The sequence below is a fragment of the Amia ocellicauda genome, chromosome 6 (genome assembly GCF_036373705.1).
Source record: "Amia ocellicauda isolate fAmiCal2 chromosome 6, fAmiCal2.hap1, whole genome shotgun sequence".
In the NCBI taxonomy this organism is placed as follows: Eukaryota; Metazoa; Chordata; class Actinopteri; order Amiiformes; family Amiidae; genus Amia; species Amia ocellicauda.
This window is the reverse complement of record NC_089855.1, coordinates 31,660,772-31,681,289: the sequence shown is the minus strand read 5'-3', so window position 1 is coordinate 31,681,289 and position 20,518 is coordinate 31,660,772. Positions and strand designations below refer to the sequence as shown.

General features: G+C 38.6%; 1 protein-coding gene across 4 annotated transcripts; it reads right to left on the bottom strand.

The window, feature by feature from the left end:
* Positions 1-2,227: 2,227 nt before the first annotated feature.
* u2af1 (U2 small nuclear RNA auxiliary factor 1) lies at positions 2,228-17,084 on the bottom strand. 4 transcript variants are annotated; one of them, XM_066706914.1, is made up of 9 exons: positions 16,961-17,084; positions 15,250-15,337; positions 9,523-9,589; positions 5,936-5,985; positions 4,866-4,964; positions 4,587-4,720; positions 3,982-4,074; positions 2,616-2,657; positions 2,228-2,505 (listed from the first exon to the last, which is right to left on the bottom strand). In XM_066706914.1, exons 1-9 carry the CDS (start codon positions 17,002-17,004, stop codon positions 2,379-2,381), a joined length of 744 nt encoding a protein of 247 aa, XP_066563011.1. In that variant the 5' UTR covers positions 17,005-17,084; the 3' UTR covers positions 2,228-2,378. The 4 variants fall into 4 exon arrangements, with proteins under 4 accessions (XP_066563011.1, XP_066563009.1, XP_066563013.1 ...); XM_066706912.1 differs by lacking the exon at positions 9,523-9,589 and adding an exon at positions 7,347-7,413; XM_066706916.1 differs by lacking the exon at positions 2,616-2,657.
* Between the last annotated feature and the right edge of the window lie 3,434 nt (positions 17,085-20,518).

Here is a 20,518-nt window from a genome sequence, read left to right as displayed (position 1 = left end):
AACGGATGTTTTTATTTTCTGACTAGACTACAGGGACACTTTTACACAGGACTTTCTCAGCCTTCAGTTGGCTGTCTAGGGGAAAGCTCTCGAATATTGTCTGAACCTGTTAAACTGGTTGTGTCTCAAACACAGTGTATCATTTCAAACGCACAATAACTACAATGCATGTTCATTTTAAAATCCGTAGGAACCTTCTGCATCTTTTTAAGAGTTCTTGATTTTGAAAGCTACTTTAAGACTTAGTGATCTATTCCTCTCCTTGTTTAGCAGGATCCTGAGCAGTCCTTGGATCCCATAATAACCTCATTTTATGGCTGCCGAGGAAGAAGCCAAACAAAACTGGGCTCTGTTCATTCCAGTTCCTTTAATACAATGTTGCTTCTTTATGTGTCTCTACAATTGCCTAACAGAAGCTGTTGAGTGGGCAATAACAATACAATTAAAAGAAAGGTAACCACTAATAGGAGAGGCAATTTGCTGAGTTTAATGATCCCCTCAAGACACTTGTTGAATGAAGCATCTACAACATGACTTGTCAGTTTCTGTACACCATAAACTTTCAGAGCCTAGTACTACTACTGAATCCTCCATTAATCACTGCAAAACAAATAACTTAATCTGATTGCCATTTATCTTGACATTACTCAATGTTAAGGGTGCTGACAGGACGTGTTTGTGGCCAACATCCTGAAACACACCTATGACTGCCACATAACCCCTGAGCTCTCTGTAACTTTCTCTTTCAAAGAATAGTGTTTACTTAATGCTTACAGGATATTGCACATTAATGTAATGGAAAGCAGTGACTTGTCAAATGCATCTCAGTGAAGAATGCCAGCAGCAAAACAATAACAGCAACGAATCAATTCATCTCAGTGCTTGCAATGCAGGTAATAGGTATGGTTTTACTCTTTTAACCACTGATATTTAATTACCCATTTCAGGACACAGTTTGGCAGGTCTCCAAAAATAAGATAAACTTTGACACTGGGTATTGACTGGGTATAGATTTAAATTGCAGAAAGAAGACCCAGATAGCAGGACTGGGTTAAACATGACAAAATGACAATATTGAAGGGAAATACACAGCCAAGGGAAGAGGGAATGGGAGAGGGGGTAGTGTTTCAAATTCTCAAAAAGCTTTTTATCACTTTGACCAAAATGGAGCTGGGTTCACACCAACTGACATTCATGAGCCTGTGTTGCACAGAAGCAATGTGGTCGATCAATTATTAACATAATGAAGGGTTGTTTCAGTGCATAGCAGTTGGAATAGTGCGGTTCACTTTCCCCACAGGCATTTATTTACACTCTATCCTGGATATATCACAGATATATATATATAGAAGATTTACATTCACAGTAGTACACCATGGTATAACTACAGGATGTTGTAGGAGAGACAAGGGAATGATGGTAATGCATGGAAAGGTACAACAGCAAACTATGACTGACTCTTGCAAAGCACATGCATGCCAAAACCCTAGGAAAATTACTAAATGTATGATTTACATTTATAGAAGTAATATTTCACAAAGGGTTTCTGTAGGATTCCTTTAAGCCACCTCACAATCTTTTTCTCCTTGCCAGACATGACACGTCAGTAGAGTATTAAAGTAGTCCTGTTCCCTATTCCCCTTGACAAAACTGACCTAAAAAACAGAACTAAGTACTCAGTTCTTTGTACTTCATTCAGTTTGTGACAATTTAGATGCGGTTCCCTGAAGTTGTGAAATAACTGTAAAGTGCCATATGTAAATGTAATATTTTGGTTGATTTGTACTTTACAAAACAAAATCACAAAGGCCACAAACTTGAGTATGCCCTCAGGTTTTCTTGAATTAAATACAATACTACAAACATTTTCAACCTTTCCTCTAACTCCCATTGGGTTGTTACTGTACACTCCCACTCTTAGAACGGCACTTTTGGGAAAATGTGCAAGAAGTTTTAACACTGATTTGCACAGGTAGCACAAGAATAAAACCACATACACAGTCATCTTATTTTGATGCATAAGTAGCAAACGGTCCTTTCAATCTGGATGTGGAAAATTAGTCTTCCGGAAAGAGTGGTATATAATCTTGTAAATGCAGCTTACAGAATGTGGGATATTTACCACAATCTACAAGAAGAGACCACCTTTGTCTTGCTGGAAAAAATAACTTCTAAGTAGCCTTAAGCCTTTTTGACATTTATTAGAAGAAATAACACAGGCTGTAGAAGCACTACAAAGTTTGTTTTATTGAGAAAGCAAGCTTTTTTTTTTTTCTTAAAAAAAGAAGAAAGGTAACAAGTCCAACATTTCAAACACATTTTGGTCATTGTAAGACTACAACAAATTCTATGTGGGTACGAACAATCTCATCTCTCCCTCAGAAACGGCCGGATCTCTCCCGATCCCTCGATCTTCTCCTCTCGCGGTCACGCCCCCCGCCTCCACCTCTGCCTCTGTCCCGGGAGCGGGAGCGACGTTCACGAGATCGCGAGCGAGACCGGTGCCTGAAAAGGAAGCGGACGCAGAGTTTTTAAAAGGCGTGCTGATGAGCCAAGGTGCTGGCTTTTCAAATACAATTTTCATGGTAGCGGATATAAATCTGAGCTCGACTCACAAGTTTGTCCTCACACTGAGATGAGTTGTCTCGTCATAATTCCTTAGGTACAAAGTAAAAAAAATTAATCCACAAGTCGTGTTTGCAGTGTGAAGTGTGCTGTAGTGTACTTTCTGCATCCTCCTGCTTTCTTTTAAAGACAATTAACTTCACACAAAACCTCCCCACTACCTTCAGGAGTTTTCAGCTCTATATATAACTGGGTTGGTGTGTGGAACAGGGAGGAGCGGATACCAGAGTCTAGAGCTTAAAACGTATGTGAAAATAAAATGAAACATGCATGACAATCCCTTTTTTTAACCAATGCCCTCATGAAGATCATGAGCCCATCAAAAACAGACATTAAAGGCAATAACAAATGTATAATTTCACTGGTAAGTAGAAGATGGTTGAGGTCATCATTTCAATAAGTGCTGAAACTCAATGAAATGGGTTATTTCTCTTTGATAAAACTCAGACTTGTTTGACACGATTCCTAGCTGCAGTGTTAAACCCATACATTAGAGCCTGCCAAAGCCTCAATCTGTGGCCTAGCTGAAAAGTAACAACTAACACAGCTTTACAAAAAAAAAAAAAAAAAAGGTTAGTATACAGTAATAAAAATGGAGGGGGTGGGGTGGGGGTGGGGGGGATGAATCATTGTCAGTATGTTACTCTTATAATTAGATAAACCTCCAATCCATTTATTTGACAGACCTAAAAAAGTAATTTTATAATAATTGCCAAGTCTTTATATAACAAAGCCATTAACCTGAGAAATTACCATGGACATCCCTTAATCAAGGAAACACCCTGAAGACCTTAAATCAATTAATTGGTGGAATGCATGATTTTGGCATCATATCAGTAATAACCAGTCAGCCACATATTCTGTCAGGTGTAATCTTCAGGATGCTGCATGTATAAACCTTCAGGGTTTAAACCTATTCACTAAGCTGCATATCTTTCCATCATACCTGAACCCCCAATTTCTTGTGCTCAAAAACATCTCTAAATGCTTTAAGCAAGAACCTTGTTGATCAACTAGGGCCAAAGATTATATTAAAACCAGGTGTCAACATGCCATCAATCAGAAGACTGAAAGATCAATGTAAAATAAAAACAGTTTACCTTATAAAGAATTCATAGTGCCAAGGTCATTTGGCAAAAAACAGTCTAACCTGACACTGCGGTAAATGGAATATGTCCTGGTCTAGTATTTATATATAATAAAAGGATAAAAAGCATGAAGATAATCACTATCCTTTCTGGGCTTATTTTTCTCAGCAGACACTAGCTGGGAGGATTCCTGCCCTACATACCCTGGGAACACGGGCATACCCTAGTGACCCATAGTGGGTTACGGCCCTATCAGCCAGGCTCTTACCTTTTCCGGCGGCGACCATACAGCTCCCGACGGAGCTCCCGGGAAATGGGCTTCAGGTGCATGAAGTTGCAGAACCCTCCTCGAGTGCACTCTCTGTGGAAGGACACAAACACCTGACAACTGCAACAACAGACACCGACTGCCTTATCCCTAGACTCAAGATAGTGGACTGGTTACAAAAGACTGATAAACTCAAAGTGGACAGTGGCTTCTGCTGTTCACATGATGGCTCTAGCTGACATATTATTATGAAGTACAGGGTTGGCAGAACAATACAGATACACCAATATTGTGCTAAGAATTTGATGGTTTCAGAATGAAAATCATGAAGGCTTTTATTTACAGTGATTCAAATCAAGTTTAAGGTTTTTATGCTGCTTTTCCTTATTTGAGAATCTGAATGTTATATAAACAGAGCAAGATTCATAATTTTAACATTAAATACATAGATAAGTGCAGTTTCAGAATGACAGAACCAGAAGGTGCAAGATCCACTGGCCTGAACTTGGAGCTGAGATACATTCACAAATCTTTCCTGTAAAAAAAAAAAAAAAAAAACTGTCCGACATTTCTTACAATTAACAAACATGATGCCTGACAATTACCCCATCTCATACTGGCGACAGCAAGCTTCCCTGAAGTCTGTGACAGGTGAAAGCTCTGCATGAATGGGCTGCCCATTGAACCAGCGGTTATTTAAATCCATTACAGCCTTCTCAGCATCTTCCTCTCGACGGAACTGTGTACAAAAAACAGACACACACACATATAATACTACACATAAAAACCGCACTTCACACCTTTTCCATTTAAACAGGAAACCCTTTCAATTCATGACTGAACTTTAATAAAACAGCAGGCCTGAAGCAAGGCCTAACTCTTACCTTCACATACACGTTGCCAACCAAGTGATCCCCCAGATTGTCACAAACATTCATTTCTTCCACTTCCCCGTATTTCTCCTCCATCTCTGTGAAGACCTCCTGCAATGCCAAGACCACACATCAGCCCAGACACATAGGCAGGCATATTGAAAAGGTTGATTTTCCAGTTGTGCATTTTACCTGTACACGTTCACCTTGACATATTGAGTCTCACACAACAGAACAGGGATTCCCAAACCGGTCCTGGAGGACCCCCTGTCCTGCAGGATTTTGTTCCAATTGAGTTATTGTTTAATTGAATCCTTAATTGAACAATGTACAGTTTAAATGAGTAATTAAGAGTTGGAACAAAAGCCAATAGGACAGAGGCAGTTTGGGGATCCCTGCAATATAATAAGGACAGACTAATTCTTACAGATGTAGGTTTTAGATGCACAGAGGTGCATCAAATAAAACATTGCTGCTGATCTGAAAATAAAACTTAAAACAAGCAAAATCCAAATAAGAAATCTGACTAACAGAATGCCCCATGGAAAAAATCACATTCCACTTAAAAGTACCACTTCAAATTTGAAGAGACTGTCAAAAATCTGTTCTAATTATGCAATAGGGGCACAATTACAGGAATGTTGCAGACACTAACGGATATATGCATAACATTGTGCAAGGGTTCTTTGGAAGGATTGTGAAAGCAAGCCAAATATGGAATATTTCCGGCATTGTAGATTAAGATAATTGTTTTACCAGGGACATGAAGAAAGTGACTATTTGAAAGATGCCGCTAAACTGCCAACAAAGCTTCGGGCAAAAATTAGTGATGACAAATACAGTAGAATAGGCTCCTACTTGTGGAAGGTTAACTCCACAAGTAAAGGGGTAGAAAATTGAGAGCCAAACTCTGTTCACTCTAAAACCCCTCACCTGAAATGCGGTTAATGCCATTTGGAGTGTGAATTTCCAGTGTCCAAGACCAATTTTTGTTATAAAGGGGACAACTAGTCTTTCATACATTTATCAATCAAACTGCATTCAAGAGCAAAAATGTACAGAGGACGTTGAGCTTCACTCACCTCAAAGAATTCATCATAATGCTCTTGCATTTCCACATCGCTAACAGCGCCTAGAAGTAGAAAGTGTTGCATGATTGTCACAAGTACACAAGACTGTAGGAAACTTCTCTAGAAATTAAAGGATCCTAATTTGTGAAACAGAAAGCTGCAGATTAGCAGAAGTTAAAACCTGAAAAACATCAACACTATCTTTTTACTAACAACCAATAACATTCACATTAGCCATTTTTTAAACTGATGCAGAAAATCCAATACAATAAAACAATACTAATGGTCATTTAGGAAGACCTTCTGCAAAATCCAAAGCCATTCTAGGTGTAAAACCATTTTTGCAGAGAATAGCATGGACAATTTTTCCCAGAAGAGAACTTCAAGGTCCTTGCCAAACAGGTTAAAAGTCGTGAAAGGGACAAAAGTGAATATAATGCAGCTCGATTCAGTGGTTTAAATCTGGCTAGTTTGTTAATTAAGCAGGTCTTCAAGTTGAAATTCTTGGAAAGGGCTGAACCATTAAACTAGTTTAGATTGCGAAATGTTTCAAAGGCTATAGGAGACTGATTCATAAAAATAGGAAACCAAGACATTTGCATTACTTCAAAGGGGAGAAACTGTCCATCTTATCCTCAGTGTTTCCTGACCATGTGTCCAACACCAAGTACTAGTCCCAGATAGGCAGCAGGGAATGCTACAAATGACCGTTTTTATTTTATTTTTTAAACATCTGGCAAAAATAACCTGTCAATGTTACTCACTCTGAAAGCACTTTCCTGGGAAATGCAGGATGACAGGTAGAAACCTGGTCTGAAAGGACCACTACATGGAGATAAGCATGCACAGATACCTGGCTTGCATCAGAGAGGGGTCCCTTTGCATACCCTGAGGATGAGGGGCCTGGGACACTGAGGGGCTTATGTTCTCACTAATTCTCTTTGGGCACATTAACAAATCATGTTTTAAAGTTCTATAACATTACAATAGAATGTCTCCCATGCAGTTTCACTGTGGGGATTCAAGGTCAAAATGTTTAGATCACTATTTAGTGACACAAAGTGCTTTAAGGAAGGTAATATTCAGCCAGAGACCTACAAGTCCCCATCCCTCCATTGTAATATGTATACAGTGGTACATGCAGACTGCATTAGAGAGATCCCATTGTAAGCTTTCGAATTAAATGGAAAAACAAATTGGCACATAGGACTGCTCAGGAAGAACTGTCTTGCCCAAATGTGGAGTAACTCAAGAGGCATCTCAAGCCAGTTTGGAAAGCAACAGCTTCCTATTGCAGTGGGGGGGAGGGGGGAGTTCAAATTCAGATAAAATACTAAAGACAACAACAAGAAAAAAAAAACAGGAAAGAAACACTAAAAATGAAAATCAATGCCGCAGGATCCTGCAAACGAGTTTAACTTACAGCGTAAACCATCAGCAGACTGGGCAGTGTTTTGAGGGTTACGGTAAATGTTCAAGAGGGCAATGGTCTGAAATACAAAATGTAAATTTTTGTAAAAAAAAAATTAAAATAAAGATTGCCTTTTTTTTTTTAAATTTTGCTTTTTGTATTTTTTTTTTTCTTCCCCCCATTTGAACCACGTGCTGGCCCCAGTACTGGCTGCAGGCCAGGCGCTGAAAGAAAAATGTTACAGGCCTCTGCAGTTCTCCTCTGGGGCGGTGTCCAGGCCGGTGTCCAGGCCATGCTGCGCTGTGCTGTTGTGGGGGATCTCAGGATAGCACAACCATTACTGTCCTCCAATAACCCAGACTCAGTGGCACATTGGAGTTCCGGAGACCAAACCTGCACGAGTGGCACCAAATCAAGCCTCCCAACCCCGGATCTATTATCTTTTCTCTGCTAACCCACACTGTGTGCCAAGTTCATCAAGATCGATCAGTGCTATTTCAGGCACTCTGTCCAGCAGTCAGGGACACTTGTACAATGATTAAATACTCTTGATATATACACACGAGTAGGCCACACCTTTAGCCTGGACTCTCCATTGCTAGCATACGGCAGATGAAGACACATGAGCATCTTCTGCTCTAATCTCCAGACAGTATGTTTGCCTAACAGACATCCTCAGTAGCTCGTATAAAGCTTTCAAGTCCTGGACAACAGACCACCCAAGAAATCAAAGACTCTGCTAAAGTCTTAATTACTCATCTACCATAAAAAGACACACTGTCTTCTCATTAAAATTAATCTGTGACAAGTTTGATGCTAAGCCATGCATGATTTAATATAGCTCATTTAAGTCATTCCATAATTAACACTCACCAGTGGCAATGTGACCAAAGGTTAGGGGTGATGAATACCACCTGAGAACTGTCAACTACAAGAGTGCAGTAATGAGGTTTCTTTTCCTGAGATCCCCTTGGAATAAAACAAACATTATGCAGTTAAAAGTACAAACAAAGCACCCCAAAAGACGCAACGAGACAATACTTGCCCACAAACAAACCTTACTTACCTGCTTAGCAGATAGTGGCTGTGCTTCAGCTCTGCTAGGTGGGGCTCAACAATCTCAAGTACTTCTCACACAATGTGATTGTATTAGTATATATTGTAAATATATATAATTGAGGTTTATTTCTCTAATTGAATAAGGACACTTTGGCTGGAATATACTAGAACATGGCAGCAGCATGTATGGAAAATAAAATAAAATCGAGAACATCTGAAAACAACAAGGACAACCTCTATATATATTACAAAATCAGGTAAGGCGAAAGTTTGCAACTACAGCTCAATTAAACATCAAGTGTGTCAAAGACAAGTCACACAAGATGGACATTTGTAGACAAACACGCCAGTCATTTCGATCATGCATTTCCTAGATGCATAATGAGGTTTTACAAAAAACAAAACAAAAACGAATATGCCCGAACAATGGTCCAACGTGTTAAGCACTAGAGTGCCACAAAATCCACTACACTCTGATAGGTTTAAATACTAGACTAATATTTTGTGAAGTACAAACCTGTTCGAACAAGAGGGAGAGAAAGTATCAAGATGGGGGGTGGGTGGGAAAGAGAAGCCTGGCAATGACAGACCAGACTAGGATGGGCCGGAATCGGGTCAACAGTGAAAGGCAGTCACAGAGTTCAATCAAATTGAAATACTAGTACTATAATCAAATCATATTGCTGCTCTTGCACTCCAAGTTGGGGGGAGGGAAGGTACATCAGAATACGAGGACTTTTTTTTAGCAGAGCGAAAACAAGGAACAAATATTTGAGGCTTCTAGAGAAGTACTGGTTTAATTATATATACAATAAAAAAAATAAAGTGGGGTTTAGGAACTCCCTAAATTAAGGTTCTAATGTAGACAAACACGACACGAGGATCGGATTAGAGGGGAATGGGGGAAAAGAAAAACAATGTAAAGGAATGCTGCAGTGGCTGGAGATTGTGAATTTGTTGGGCCGGGGCTATGTGTGACGTGTACTGTGGACTTGTTATCCCCTGCTAACAGGACTGAGGCAGCCTCACTTTGGTCTGCTATCACCAGTTCAGCAGCCCCCTGTATAATAACTATTAAAAGGGATTTTGTACCCCTATTCTAAAATATTTCTCCAATAGTGGGACTTACAGTGTGAGCCGTCGGCCGTCTGTGCACTGTTTTGGGGATTACGGTAGATGTTTTGAATCAAGATGGTCTGTAGAGGGAAAAAATAAAAAAATCAAATAAAATTCCCCACTGGTCTGCTGAGCATAACTAAATCAAATATATTCTCTCCCGTCATCGTCTTGCTCAAAAAAAAAAAAAGTAAAACCTAGACAGCTCTCTCATGGAATTAGAGGAGAAAAAAAAGCAAACCAAGAAAAGGTCTGTGTTCCTTATTACAGTATGAAGGATGAAGACATCTTTGAAGATTGTGGAGATCAGGTTCCCCTTTCAGAATCATCTGCCAAGTAAGATCTGAGTCCTCATAGACTGCTCAAATTGCCAGACACATACTAGAGTAAAACAGAAGCTGCTGGATGGGGAGTCTCTGATTCAAACACAGTCCAGCCTAGCAAGTCTGGTATAGCAAATATTAAGTCAACATCTGTCATTAAGCACCTTTAAATGGCTCAAATCTGGGAAATGAGGGAGGGGGTGGGTTGCAATCGATTAAACCTGCATGGGTCCAAAGGTTCCTGCAGAATACGCTAAATACTTTGAAGTCAAAAACCTTTGATTGAAATCAAAGTTTAAAACCGAATGCAGAAAGAGGAAGCACAATCAAGTTCAAGGTTTCCTAGGCCAGATCTTAATGAGTAACAAACAAAACAAGAACAAAACCATCTACAGTATACATGAAAATGGAGGACTGCCAGCTCTTCATGAGGGACCTGTATTACGGAGTGCAGGCAGGGATCAACTCATTTGGCTTTCCACATCCACTGGTTACCATTGTAGGAGACTCCAGCAGCTTCCCATAGAGCTGCCTGTGCACCCCAGAACAGTGCCCCCCCCCAGACGGAGTCCGTCTGAATCCTGGCATCAAAAACAGATGTTTGCCAATTGTGGACAAATCCCTTCTTCCTTAAATAAATTCCCTCATACTGATAGAGGAAGAAGCTGGGGGTTCCAAAACCCCTATGAAATGGCGAATAACTTGATTATGGATGGGAGTGCCTTGCTTTTGCCAAGTAATGAGGATGCATCTATGTCATACTGAAGATTAACTTATTGTGCATTACAAATGTTCAGATGATGCAGCTATTTAGTACTTCCTTTTGTCAGTACATTTTGCACTTTAGTACAAGCAAATTTCCAAAAAGGCCAGCTGCTCACAAGCTTACCTAAAGAAGCTGCATTAGCAAACAAAAGTCAACATTTCCCAATTCTCTGTGGTTAATATTTTAGCAGGCAATTTGCTTTCAGAATTAAACACCTTGTGCTGCAGAGGCTGGAAAAATGTAGCTGTAGACTAATTTTAATACATTAAGAGAACAAAATTGACAACATAAAAAATAGATACAGAAAGGGAGTCCCGCACTACTATTAATTGAAAAATAATTATGAGGGAGAGCACTTTACTTTGGATGTTTACTTCTAAGTTGCTACTTTGTGAATGGTGCCTACTGGAATGAAAGTGCAACATTTACTGTCAGGATAACTTATCTAGGGTTTCCTTTTACAGGAAAAAATACTTCTAGAAGCAAGATAATACTGATACGGCTTTAGAAAGTAGGAAAGAGGGAAGAGAGCAGTTGGTAAAGTAAGAACTACAAAAGGTTTCCAGCACTTCTATAAAAAAAAAAATAATAATAATAATCAGCAAATACAATGTAGAACACTTTTGGGGGGGGGGGGGAGTGGGGGTGGATGGGAGGTGGGGGAGATGCTTTACGATAAAAAGTTCAAAGAAAATATCAAAGGAAGAGATGGGTGAGAAGTTGCTACATATGGCACAATTAACAGAACATAGAACTCTATAGACCAGGTCAAATTAAAGCAATACAATGCAGTGTACAAAGAAAGTCAGACAAAGCAAGGCATCTTGAAACCAAGATCAGCAATCCAAAATTGTAAGCTGCAGGTTTAGCGTTCATTTGTATTAGACTGTCAGTAATTGTTATATTGATAAATTATACATATATACAATAAAAGTATATTACTAGAGGGAAAAGTTGATGCATGAAACATAGTACTAAATGTCTACCAGTTTAGGCTGACATCTCAGAGAACATTCTTCAGCTTAGGGTTATACACCCTCTAGTGGACATCTAGGCAAATGATCAAATTAGTCTTTCCATTAAATGCCAAGGCCCAAAAAACATGGCAGCTTACTGCTCTGCCAAACCAGACAAACTTGCATAAGCAGAGCTTGTATATAGCTTAATCTAGAAATAAAGATTCGCATTTTACAAACCACACAATCCAGGTCCCTAACATTTAACCACACAGAAAAACCACGCCAGCTAATGTTACATCACCAAATTCCCAGAAAACCTGTCTTGTGAAAAAAAACTCTGCAACTAGACAGAACCTTGGCATAATACATCTATTATTTTTTTATAATGCACACACAAGTTTCCCTATTTAAAGTTTTCATCACCAAGACAAGAATTTTAATATTAAGAAAATTAAGGTAAGTCAGACTTCAGCAGCATCAACCTCAATAACAGTACACAAGACTTAAATAAAAAGCAAATTCTACCACAGACTGGCCAGCTTCCATTGTCACAAAACCCAACACAGACCAGTTGTTTGTATAGGATGCAGTTACAGCCAGGCTCTCATCTAGTTAGGCTACACAGGCATTGTGCACCTGATGGAAGAATTACTAGCTTTGTCTAGTTCTTTATCAAACTAGACAGACAAGGGAAAAAACCTAGATAGAAATTCAACCTCATCTTATTTCAATGGAGATATGCAGTCAATTTCAGTTATAAAAAACTACCCAGATGAGAAGGTTGTTACAAACAGGTAGAAGAGTTTTGATTTATTCCTCCATTTTCTTAATGGTTGTTTAAAGGACTCCTCCATGTGCTCAGAGGTTACAGAAAGTGAAGGATCCTTGATAAGGAGAAAAAAAAAAACTGCTGGTTCATTAAACCGTTTCTAGTTAAACTAATGGACTGCAAAACAATTGCGCAAAGGCCAGACTGCTCACATTAGGGGTGACAGGAGAAGCCCAACACCACCAGTTTTGCATCAGCCAGTCATACAAACGAAGGGCACATTCACACCTAATTCACTTGCAAAATTGAATCGTGATTCACTCGCAAAATACTTCTCAGTACAGTGTCAATTTGTTTCACACCAGGACATTTTAATCAAATTTGAAATTCTTTGGAAGTTAATTCATTTTTGTTTGCGTGGTTCACTTGCAGCTTCATGTGGACCACAATTATATTGGTTTCCCCACTGTGCTTTTGGAAAACGCTCTGTTCTCTTACCATTTATTTATCTTACAAATTTTGTTTAAAGAAAAAAAAAAAATGCTGTGGTCTTGCTCTGCATTTCATTAATTTGTTGCTTTTATGGTACAATCGCAGAAGAAACAAAATGATTATTGCATATTGCAGCAGAAAATAAGGAATATTAGAAGGTTCAAACTATGACATTGGCAGCTACTGCAGATTAGTGCCTTTAACCATAAGCTTGTATTTCAACCACAGACAACCAATCAGGTGAATATGAAAATGCTATCTTTGTAGTAATTTGAAGGGATTCAACACAGCCACCAGACTAGGTAGTTTCTGTTTGAGTCCATCACTTCCACAGTTAGAAGCGGTTCATTTATAAATGATGACAAGGTTTGGTAGAGCAATCTGTTTCAAACAGAAAATTGATCTGTATCCTAGTACAATTCCTCACTATCACAGGTTTCACATATAGCTCAAACTGAAAAGCACTTCAATCTGCTTCAATCCTAAGGTGTTAAAGCCCCCTAAGGCCAAGCAAATGCTATCCAGAATACCTTGAGAGCACTTTCATATGTTGGCTCATGAACAGGTACAGAAGTATTTAATCATAAACCCAAAGTTTTATTACTCAGTGGTTCAATGCAACGTTTCATGTACTTGTTTAGGTAATAACTTACATTAACAAAAGACTACAGCAGTACAGACATCCAGCAGGGGATGGATGTTTGCTTTGGGAATGAAAAAAGGTCACTTGTGGAAGATAGCAAATCATACTAAGTATTAATGAATGGATAACAGAAAAAACTAATGTAAAACTTTGAGAAAAATAAGTACATTATGAATGTGTGTGGGAGGGCATTGAAGGAAACCAGAAACTACCAAAAAGACTAAGCAAAACAGATCAAAGAAAATGAAGGAAAGCTCAACACATGCTTGCTATAAAATGATGAAAAATACAGTATTTGTTCTTAAATATTACTCAAGGTACTCTATAAAACCATGTTTTGCAAACCATGTCCTTACAAGGAGGAGAGAGGGGCACAAAATGATAGATGTGGATAAAAAAAAAAAAAAGATATGCAAAGAGCAGGTCTGGTTGTGTCGGATTTTTTTCCAGCCAGCTATTCATTAAATGAAAAAGTGAAGCCCCAACAAAATGTTTGCATCTTTGGTAGCGTATCTGTGACGAGAGGTCATTATGGCAGCAAACACACAATAACATTTCTTCAGCCAAGCATGAACTCTGAAAGAACAAACCAATAGTTAGTTTGAATACAAATAATAAGGCATGCATCTATTACATATCAGATTAACTGTGATAGTGTGACATCTTGGAAACTATTTATACTGTCAAAAAGGATGTTTTATAAAGAAACCACTCAATTACAGCTGATTTATGTAAGCAAAATACAATTGGAAGATATAAAACAATTAAAAGGCTGCAAAGCTTCAAACACATTCAGTTAAGTAAATTGCATTTGCCTGTCCACAAAAACAAACAGATCTTCAGTACTTCTGTTTTATTAGCAGTTATTTATACTATATCAGCATCTCATATCGTTTTCAATATAACAGGGCAGTTGTAAGCAAACCGTTTGACTAAGTTTAATAGATGGATAACTTTGGTCCTTGTTAACAAACAAAGCTTACAACAACAAAAGATTTAACCTGGCAGGTATAACATTCGTTATCATTTCACAGACAAATTAAATACAGTACTGTGAAAAATGTTTAATTGGCGTCAGTAGCTCTTGAAGAGAATAAGACTTCTGCGTGAGCATGAATGCAGAATGAGATTTTAATTAATTCTGAGATGCTACCTAAAGAACCAAGAACCACTATTATGGATGCAGGCAAAAACAAACAATGAGCATTTAAGTAAAGAATTCAGGAAAGAATATTAAAAACATGCATTAGAATGACTTACAATATTATTTGCAAATGTAAACAATGAATTCACAGTCTGGGGAACCCTGTGACTGATGGGAAATGATATACAATGCTACTTTTCTGCACAGTGCATACAGGGCCACAGGCATAATTACCCACATTTTATTAACTGGGTTATGAATCAAATTTGACTCCAAGATTTATCCTACCAGATGACAAAAATGTTAGCAACACAAACTCACAAGGAATCACAAGTGTGATTTATGCACAGAAAAAAACAATCACAATCTTCTGCACAATAAGATGACCTACTTTGAGTGTATTAGTATTGCTAGTGTTGCATAAATATAAATAAACATGCAAAACAAAATGAAAAGCACATGAAAGGTTAATTCTCTTCCACAGCTCTGGAATTCAATGTTTTGAGTGGCTTCTTTGCAAAACCTAGGTACCAATTACTACATTGGATGTATTGATATTACCCCTTCAGGGATTTGTGCAGATCGTGAAGCTAAGCACATCGTTCAACGTATCAGCAGATACATCCCTGTACAGACAAACTTACCTGGCTGAAAGTTGGCTTATTGTGCAACCTGGAACACCGGTCTCCATGGCGACATGCCCCAATTTTAAAGTAGAATGAACAATTGACTCTGTTTTCAAAAGGAAAGGAGAAAGATGATCAGAATCAAAAGGGAAGCACTCTGTAGCACCCCTAACAAAAAAATCTGCTTTCAAATAGTTACATTACAATGGTAAAGCATTCATATTAAATGTTGATTCTTGTCAATCTGCCATTGTAATTATACTTAAGTCCATGTAGATCACCTACCACATGCACTTAAAACAAAATCATTAAAATAATCTGAACAGAAAGTGCTTAGAAAAAATAAAATTACATCTATAATAAATGCAGAATACATTTCCATGTAACTAGTTTTTCCATAATGGTCCTTAATGGGTTTAAACAAGTTTAAACATCCTGACTAGGGCAGGCCTGGGAAAATCATAAACAAAACCTGGCAACATGTGCAAAAATAAAACACTTTGAAACTAAGGATGCACATGTTTCTGAGCGTACTGATTCACTGACAACATAAAGGCTACTACTAAGAAGTACAATCTTACACTGAAGTTAATGCAGCCGTGATTGTGATTACACAGGATTTTGGAAGATGCTCGAAGAATCCAGTGTACATTGCCTGGTTAGTAATACATCTAGGTACAATGTAGCCACGAGAGGCGTGCTATCGATATTATAAACGTTATACTTTCAACTCATTGTAAAATTATCTATACAACCCATGACCATAATTTTAAAATCGGTAGCCATTAAAAGCAATGATTATTAAAATCAACAACTTCCTGGTACATCCTAATGTGCCCTAGAAAGCAAAATAAAGGTCGATTTCTTGTAGCGCAATTTCCGCAGTTCTACACAGATCTGCACCTTGGAACCAATTATATTACACAAGCAAAGTGCAGATCTGCGCAGCCCTGCCGAAACCTGCGCTACAAGACCGCGACCAAATCGGATCAGTAGCTGCATTTTTGTACCCGATGCATACATTAATATAAATGTGTATTCGTTTTCTGCGAACATACAGCAGATAGCTTGCTAGTTAAAAGTTGCAGTAGAGCAAAAATATATTTCCCAGCAGTCGACTGCGATCAACTAATTATTCATCGCTGCCTTGCCGCTTCCTTCGGCCGGGGCTGCCCGGTCTCACTTCCAGCAGTAGGCCGTTTCAATAAAAACAACGTTTTAATCAATTTCCGACGTGTTTCGCTTATCAATACCCTTTCAGAAACTATAATGTATCATTTGGCGTCTTTTTGTTCGTTAGTTGGGCTACTTAGTCGTTTTTAACACCAAAACGTGGGCAACTATTTTATGATTTATCCGACACAATAGCGAGCAGGCCGACCAGCCCCGTTTGCTCTATCTCGGTCATAATTCATCCCGCTCACGCGAAACCCGGCGTCCCTGTCCCGTAATAAACAGCACTCAGGTGTTCAGACCCACAATAAAGTGCCCATATTGTAGGTAAAAACCCCAACGCTGTGCACACAGGGTTAATGGATCCCACATGCCACATTTTGCCCTGTCCCCTCTCTCGCCGCTAGTGCCACTTCTCCAGCCGCGCTTGCGAACTCCACACCTCCGCCGGCATATGAGCGTCGTTTTTAACAGCCGGCCGCACAGGAAACAACATTTCATCGAAAAGCGTCGATGCAAACCGCCAGAAAACACATAAATACAAAAATACACTCACTTGTCTTTCTCTGTGCCGAAAATGGACGCCAAGTACTCCGCCATCTTCGACTCCAGCAGCAACCACAGCCGACTTGCGTTCTACGTCATCAACGAAAGAGTCCCGCGCAAGTGCGTTGTTCGAAAGGAGGCCGAGAAGGTTGAATTCGTCATCGTTTTTGGAGAGAAGGAACATCTACCGTAAATGCGCCTGAATAAGAGTAGTCAAGTTTTAATCACCAGATACATGTATTACGGTAAACTAAATTTTACAGTGAAATTGCAAAAAATAATCACTGCAATGTAATGTATAAGGATGTTCAGAATCATCATAATTATTATAATTATTATTATAATAATAATAATTATTATTATTATTAACAGTAATAATAATAGTAATTATATTACTACTACCACCACCACTACTACTACTACTACTACTACTACTACTACTACAACAACTAATAATAATAATTCATAATAATCCCCCTGTCTTCTTTGTTTGTATTATTGCCACCATGACAAACAAACAAAAAGCACATTTGGTTGCTTAAAAAAAATACTGGCTGGCTGAAAGTATTGTAGTTTGGGTAATTTGCATGCAGGCATAACATGAAGAGAGAGAAAAACGAATAAATGGATCCAGGTACAAACAAATGTAGGTGACATTACAGAGAGACTGAAGATGTAAACATGCCAATGGCTTAGACCCATTGCAAGAAGAACATACAGTTAGGTCCATAAATATTTGCACAGTGACACAAATAGTCATCATTTTGGCTCTGTACGCCACCACAATGGATTCAATAGGAAACAATCAAGATGTGCTTTAAGCGTAGACTTTCATCTTTAATTTGAGGGTAGTTACATCCAAATTGGGATACCGATGTAGGAATTACACACATTTTTATATGTGGTCACCCCAATTGTAGGGGCTCAAAAGTATTTGGACAAACTAACAATCATGAATTAAATTGTGAGTTTCCATACTTGGTTGCAAATCCTTTGCAGTCAATGACTGCCTGAAGTCTGGAACCCATAGACATCACCAGATGCTGGGTTTCTTCCCTGGTGATGCTCTGCCAGGCCTGCAATGCAGCCGTCTTTAGTTCCTGCTTGTTCTTGGGGAGTTTTGCCTTCAGCAAGTGAAATGCATGCTCGATTGGATTCAGGTCAGGTGATTGCTTTGGGTCATTGTCCATCTGCACTGTGAAGCGCCGTCCAATGAGTTTTGAAGCATTTGGCTGAATCTGAGAAGATAATATAGCCATAAACACTTCAGAATTCATCCTGCTGGTTTTGTCAGCAGTCACATCATCAATAAATACAAGGGAACCAGTTCCCTTGGCAGCCATACATGCCCATGCCATACCATGCTTCACAGATGAGGTGGTATGATTCAGATCATGAGCAGTTCCTTCCCTTCTCCATACTCTTCTGTTCCCATCATTCTGGTACAAGTTGATCTTTGTCTCATCTGTCCATAGGATGTTGTTCCAGAACTGTACAGGGTTCTGTAGATGTTTTTTGGCAAACTCTAATCTGGTCTTCCTGTTTCCTGATTAGATCTTGTGGTAAACCCTCTGTATTTACTCTGGTGAAGTCTTCTCTTGATTGTAGACTTCGACACAGATACGCCTACCTCCTGGAGGGTGTTCTTCATCTGCCCAACAGTTGTGAAGGGGTTTTTCTTCACCAGGGAAATAATTATTCTGTCATCCACCATACTTGTTTTCCGTGGTCTTCCGGGCCTTTTGGTGTTCCTGAGCTCACCAGTGCATTCTTTCTTTTGAAGAATGTACCAAATAGTTGATTTGGCCACACCTAATGTTTTTGCTATCTCTGTGATTGGTTTGATTTGATTTCTAAGGCAAAACTGAAGGCAAAACACCCCAAGAACAAGTAGGACCTAAAGATAGCTGCAGTGCAGGGCTGACAGAGCAACACCAGGGAAGAAACCCAACATCTGGTGATGTCTATGGGTTCCAGACTTGGGATTTGCAACACACTATTGAAACTCACAATTTAATTCATGACTAAGTTAGTTTGTACAAATATGTTTGAGCCCCTACAATTGGGGTGACCACATATAAAAATGTGTCTAATTCCTACATCAAATTAAAGATGAAAGTCTACACTTAAAGCACATCTTGATTGTTGTGGCGTACAAAGCCAAAATTATGACAAATTGTGTCACTGTCCAAATATTTATGGACCTAACTGTATCAAAGATTAACCAAAGGAGATATAGATTGCCAAGGGATGAACAACGACTGAGCAGACAACCACGTAGAAGATGGGAAGTTGATACCAGAAGCATTGCTGATGTAACCTGGAATAAATACACTTTTTTGCTTGTTCTTTCTTTGTCGATTTTCATAATGTTTTACTCCAGTGCAAACATTGCTTTTTCTAACTCCAAATAAAAAGGCCCACACATATGTTCTCTATTTGTTGGATCTGCAACCTTAAAATTACTTTCAGGAAATGGAAAGCAAGATTTTGGATAAATGTTTTTATATATGTTGTTGTTTTTGTTTCCTTTAAAAGGAACATTTATGTAAATAAATATGGTAGTAAGCCTATTTCATGTTAACAAATATTAAGTCTAACAGTTATGAGGGTTAGTACAAAAAATCCCCAACATTTTAAACATATGATCAATACATTATCCCTGTTATAAATGCTCACTATTCATTTTAAACCGGCAAAAAAAGCTATGTTAATGGGCAAAACAACAAGAGAAACAAAATTTGAAACAAAATCCCCACTGCATTTGTAACAGTGCGCTTGGTTTCAACAAGAAATAAACTAATAGATGTATACAATTCAACAGATGAAAAAATCCAACAGAACCCCCTCTACACCACCATCAACCCTTAACCAAGAGGAAAGCATGACCAACCACAAGGAAATCATGGAAAGGAAATCCAACTCTTTTTATTTAGATGAACCATTAATTAATAAAACAGGTGTTCTCTTATTTCTGATTTAATTTTCCCAGCTGGTTAAAGAAGGATTTAAAATATAGCTTTCTGTTACATCCCATACTCTCGGGTGTTTCTAAGGTCGACACAAGAGGTCGTTATTACAGCAGTTGTGACCGCTATATTCCCAACGAACAGACAGAAACCAAAGGAGCTCAAGTGCTACTCAGTGTGTGAGTTCATACCAAATATAAAGTCAAATATACATTTCAGTTATTACCTTCAAATTGGAGTTCTCGCTTAAGTTTGGAAGCAGAGCTGAGAGGTCACTGTATGTCACTGGGTGTTACACAAAGTAGGGGAGACTGGGGACCATTGTAACATTTTTGACCTCCGACTGATTTGATGATTTTTTAATACAAACCACTGGCACCTGTCTGCTGTGATTTCAATCTGTTTTGTGTTCTAAGAGGTAATGTAATATAAGCTGTAGTTTGTGTAATTATTTACCCTTACATTTTTTGTAATGCAGCAGGGGGTTAAAACTATTTCTACAGCAATATGTTTGAGCTATTGCATTTGAATGAGGACATATTAAACAACTGAAGACATTTGAAAAGATAAATAAATATTTGTATTGAATACGATTATTA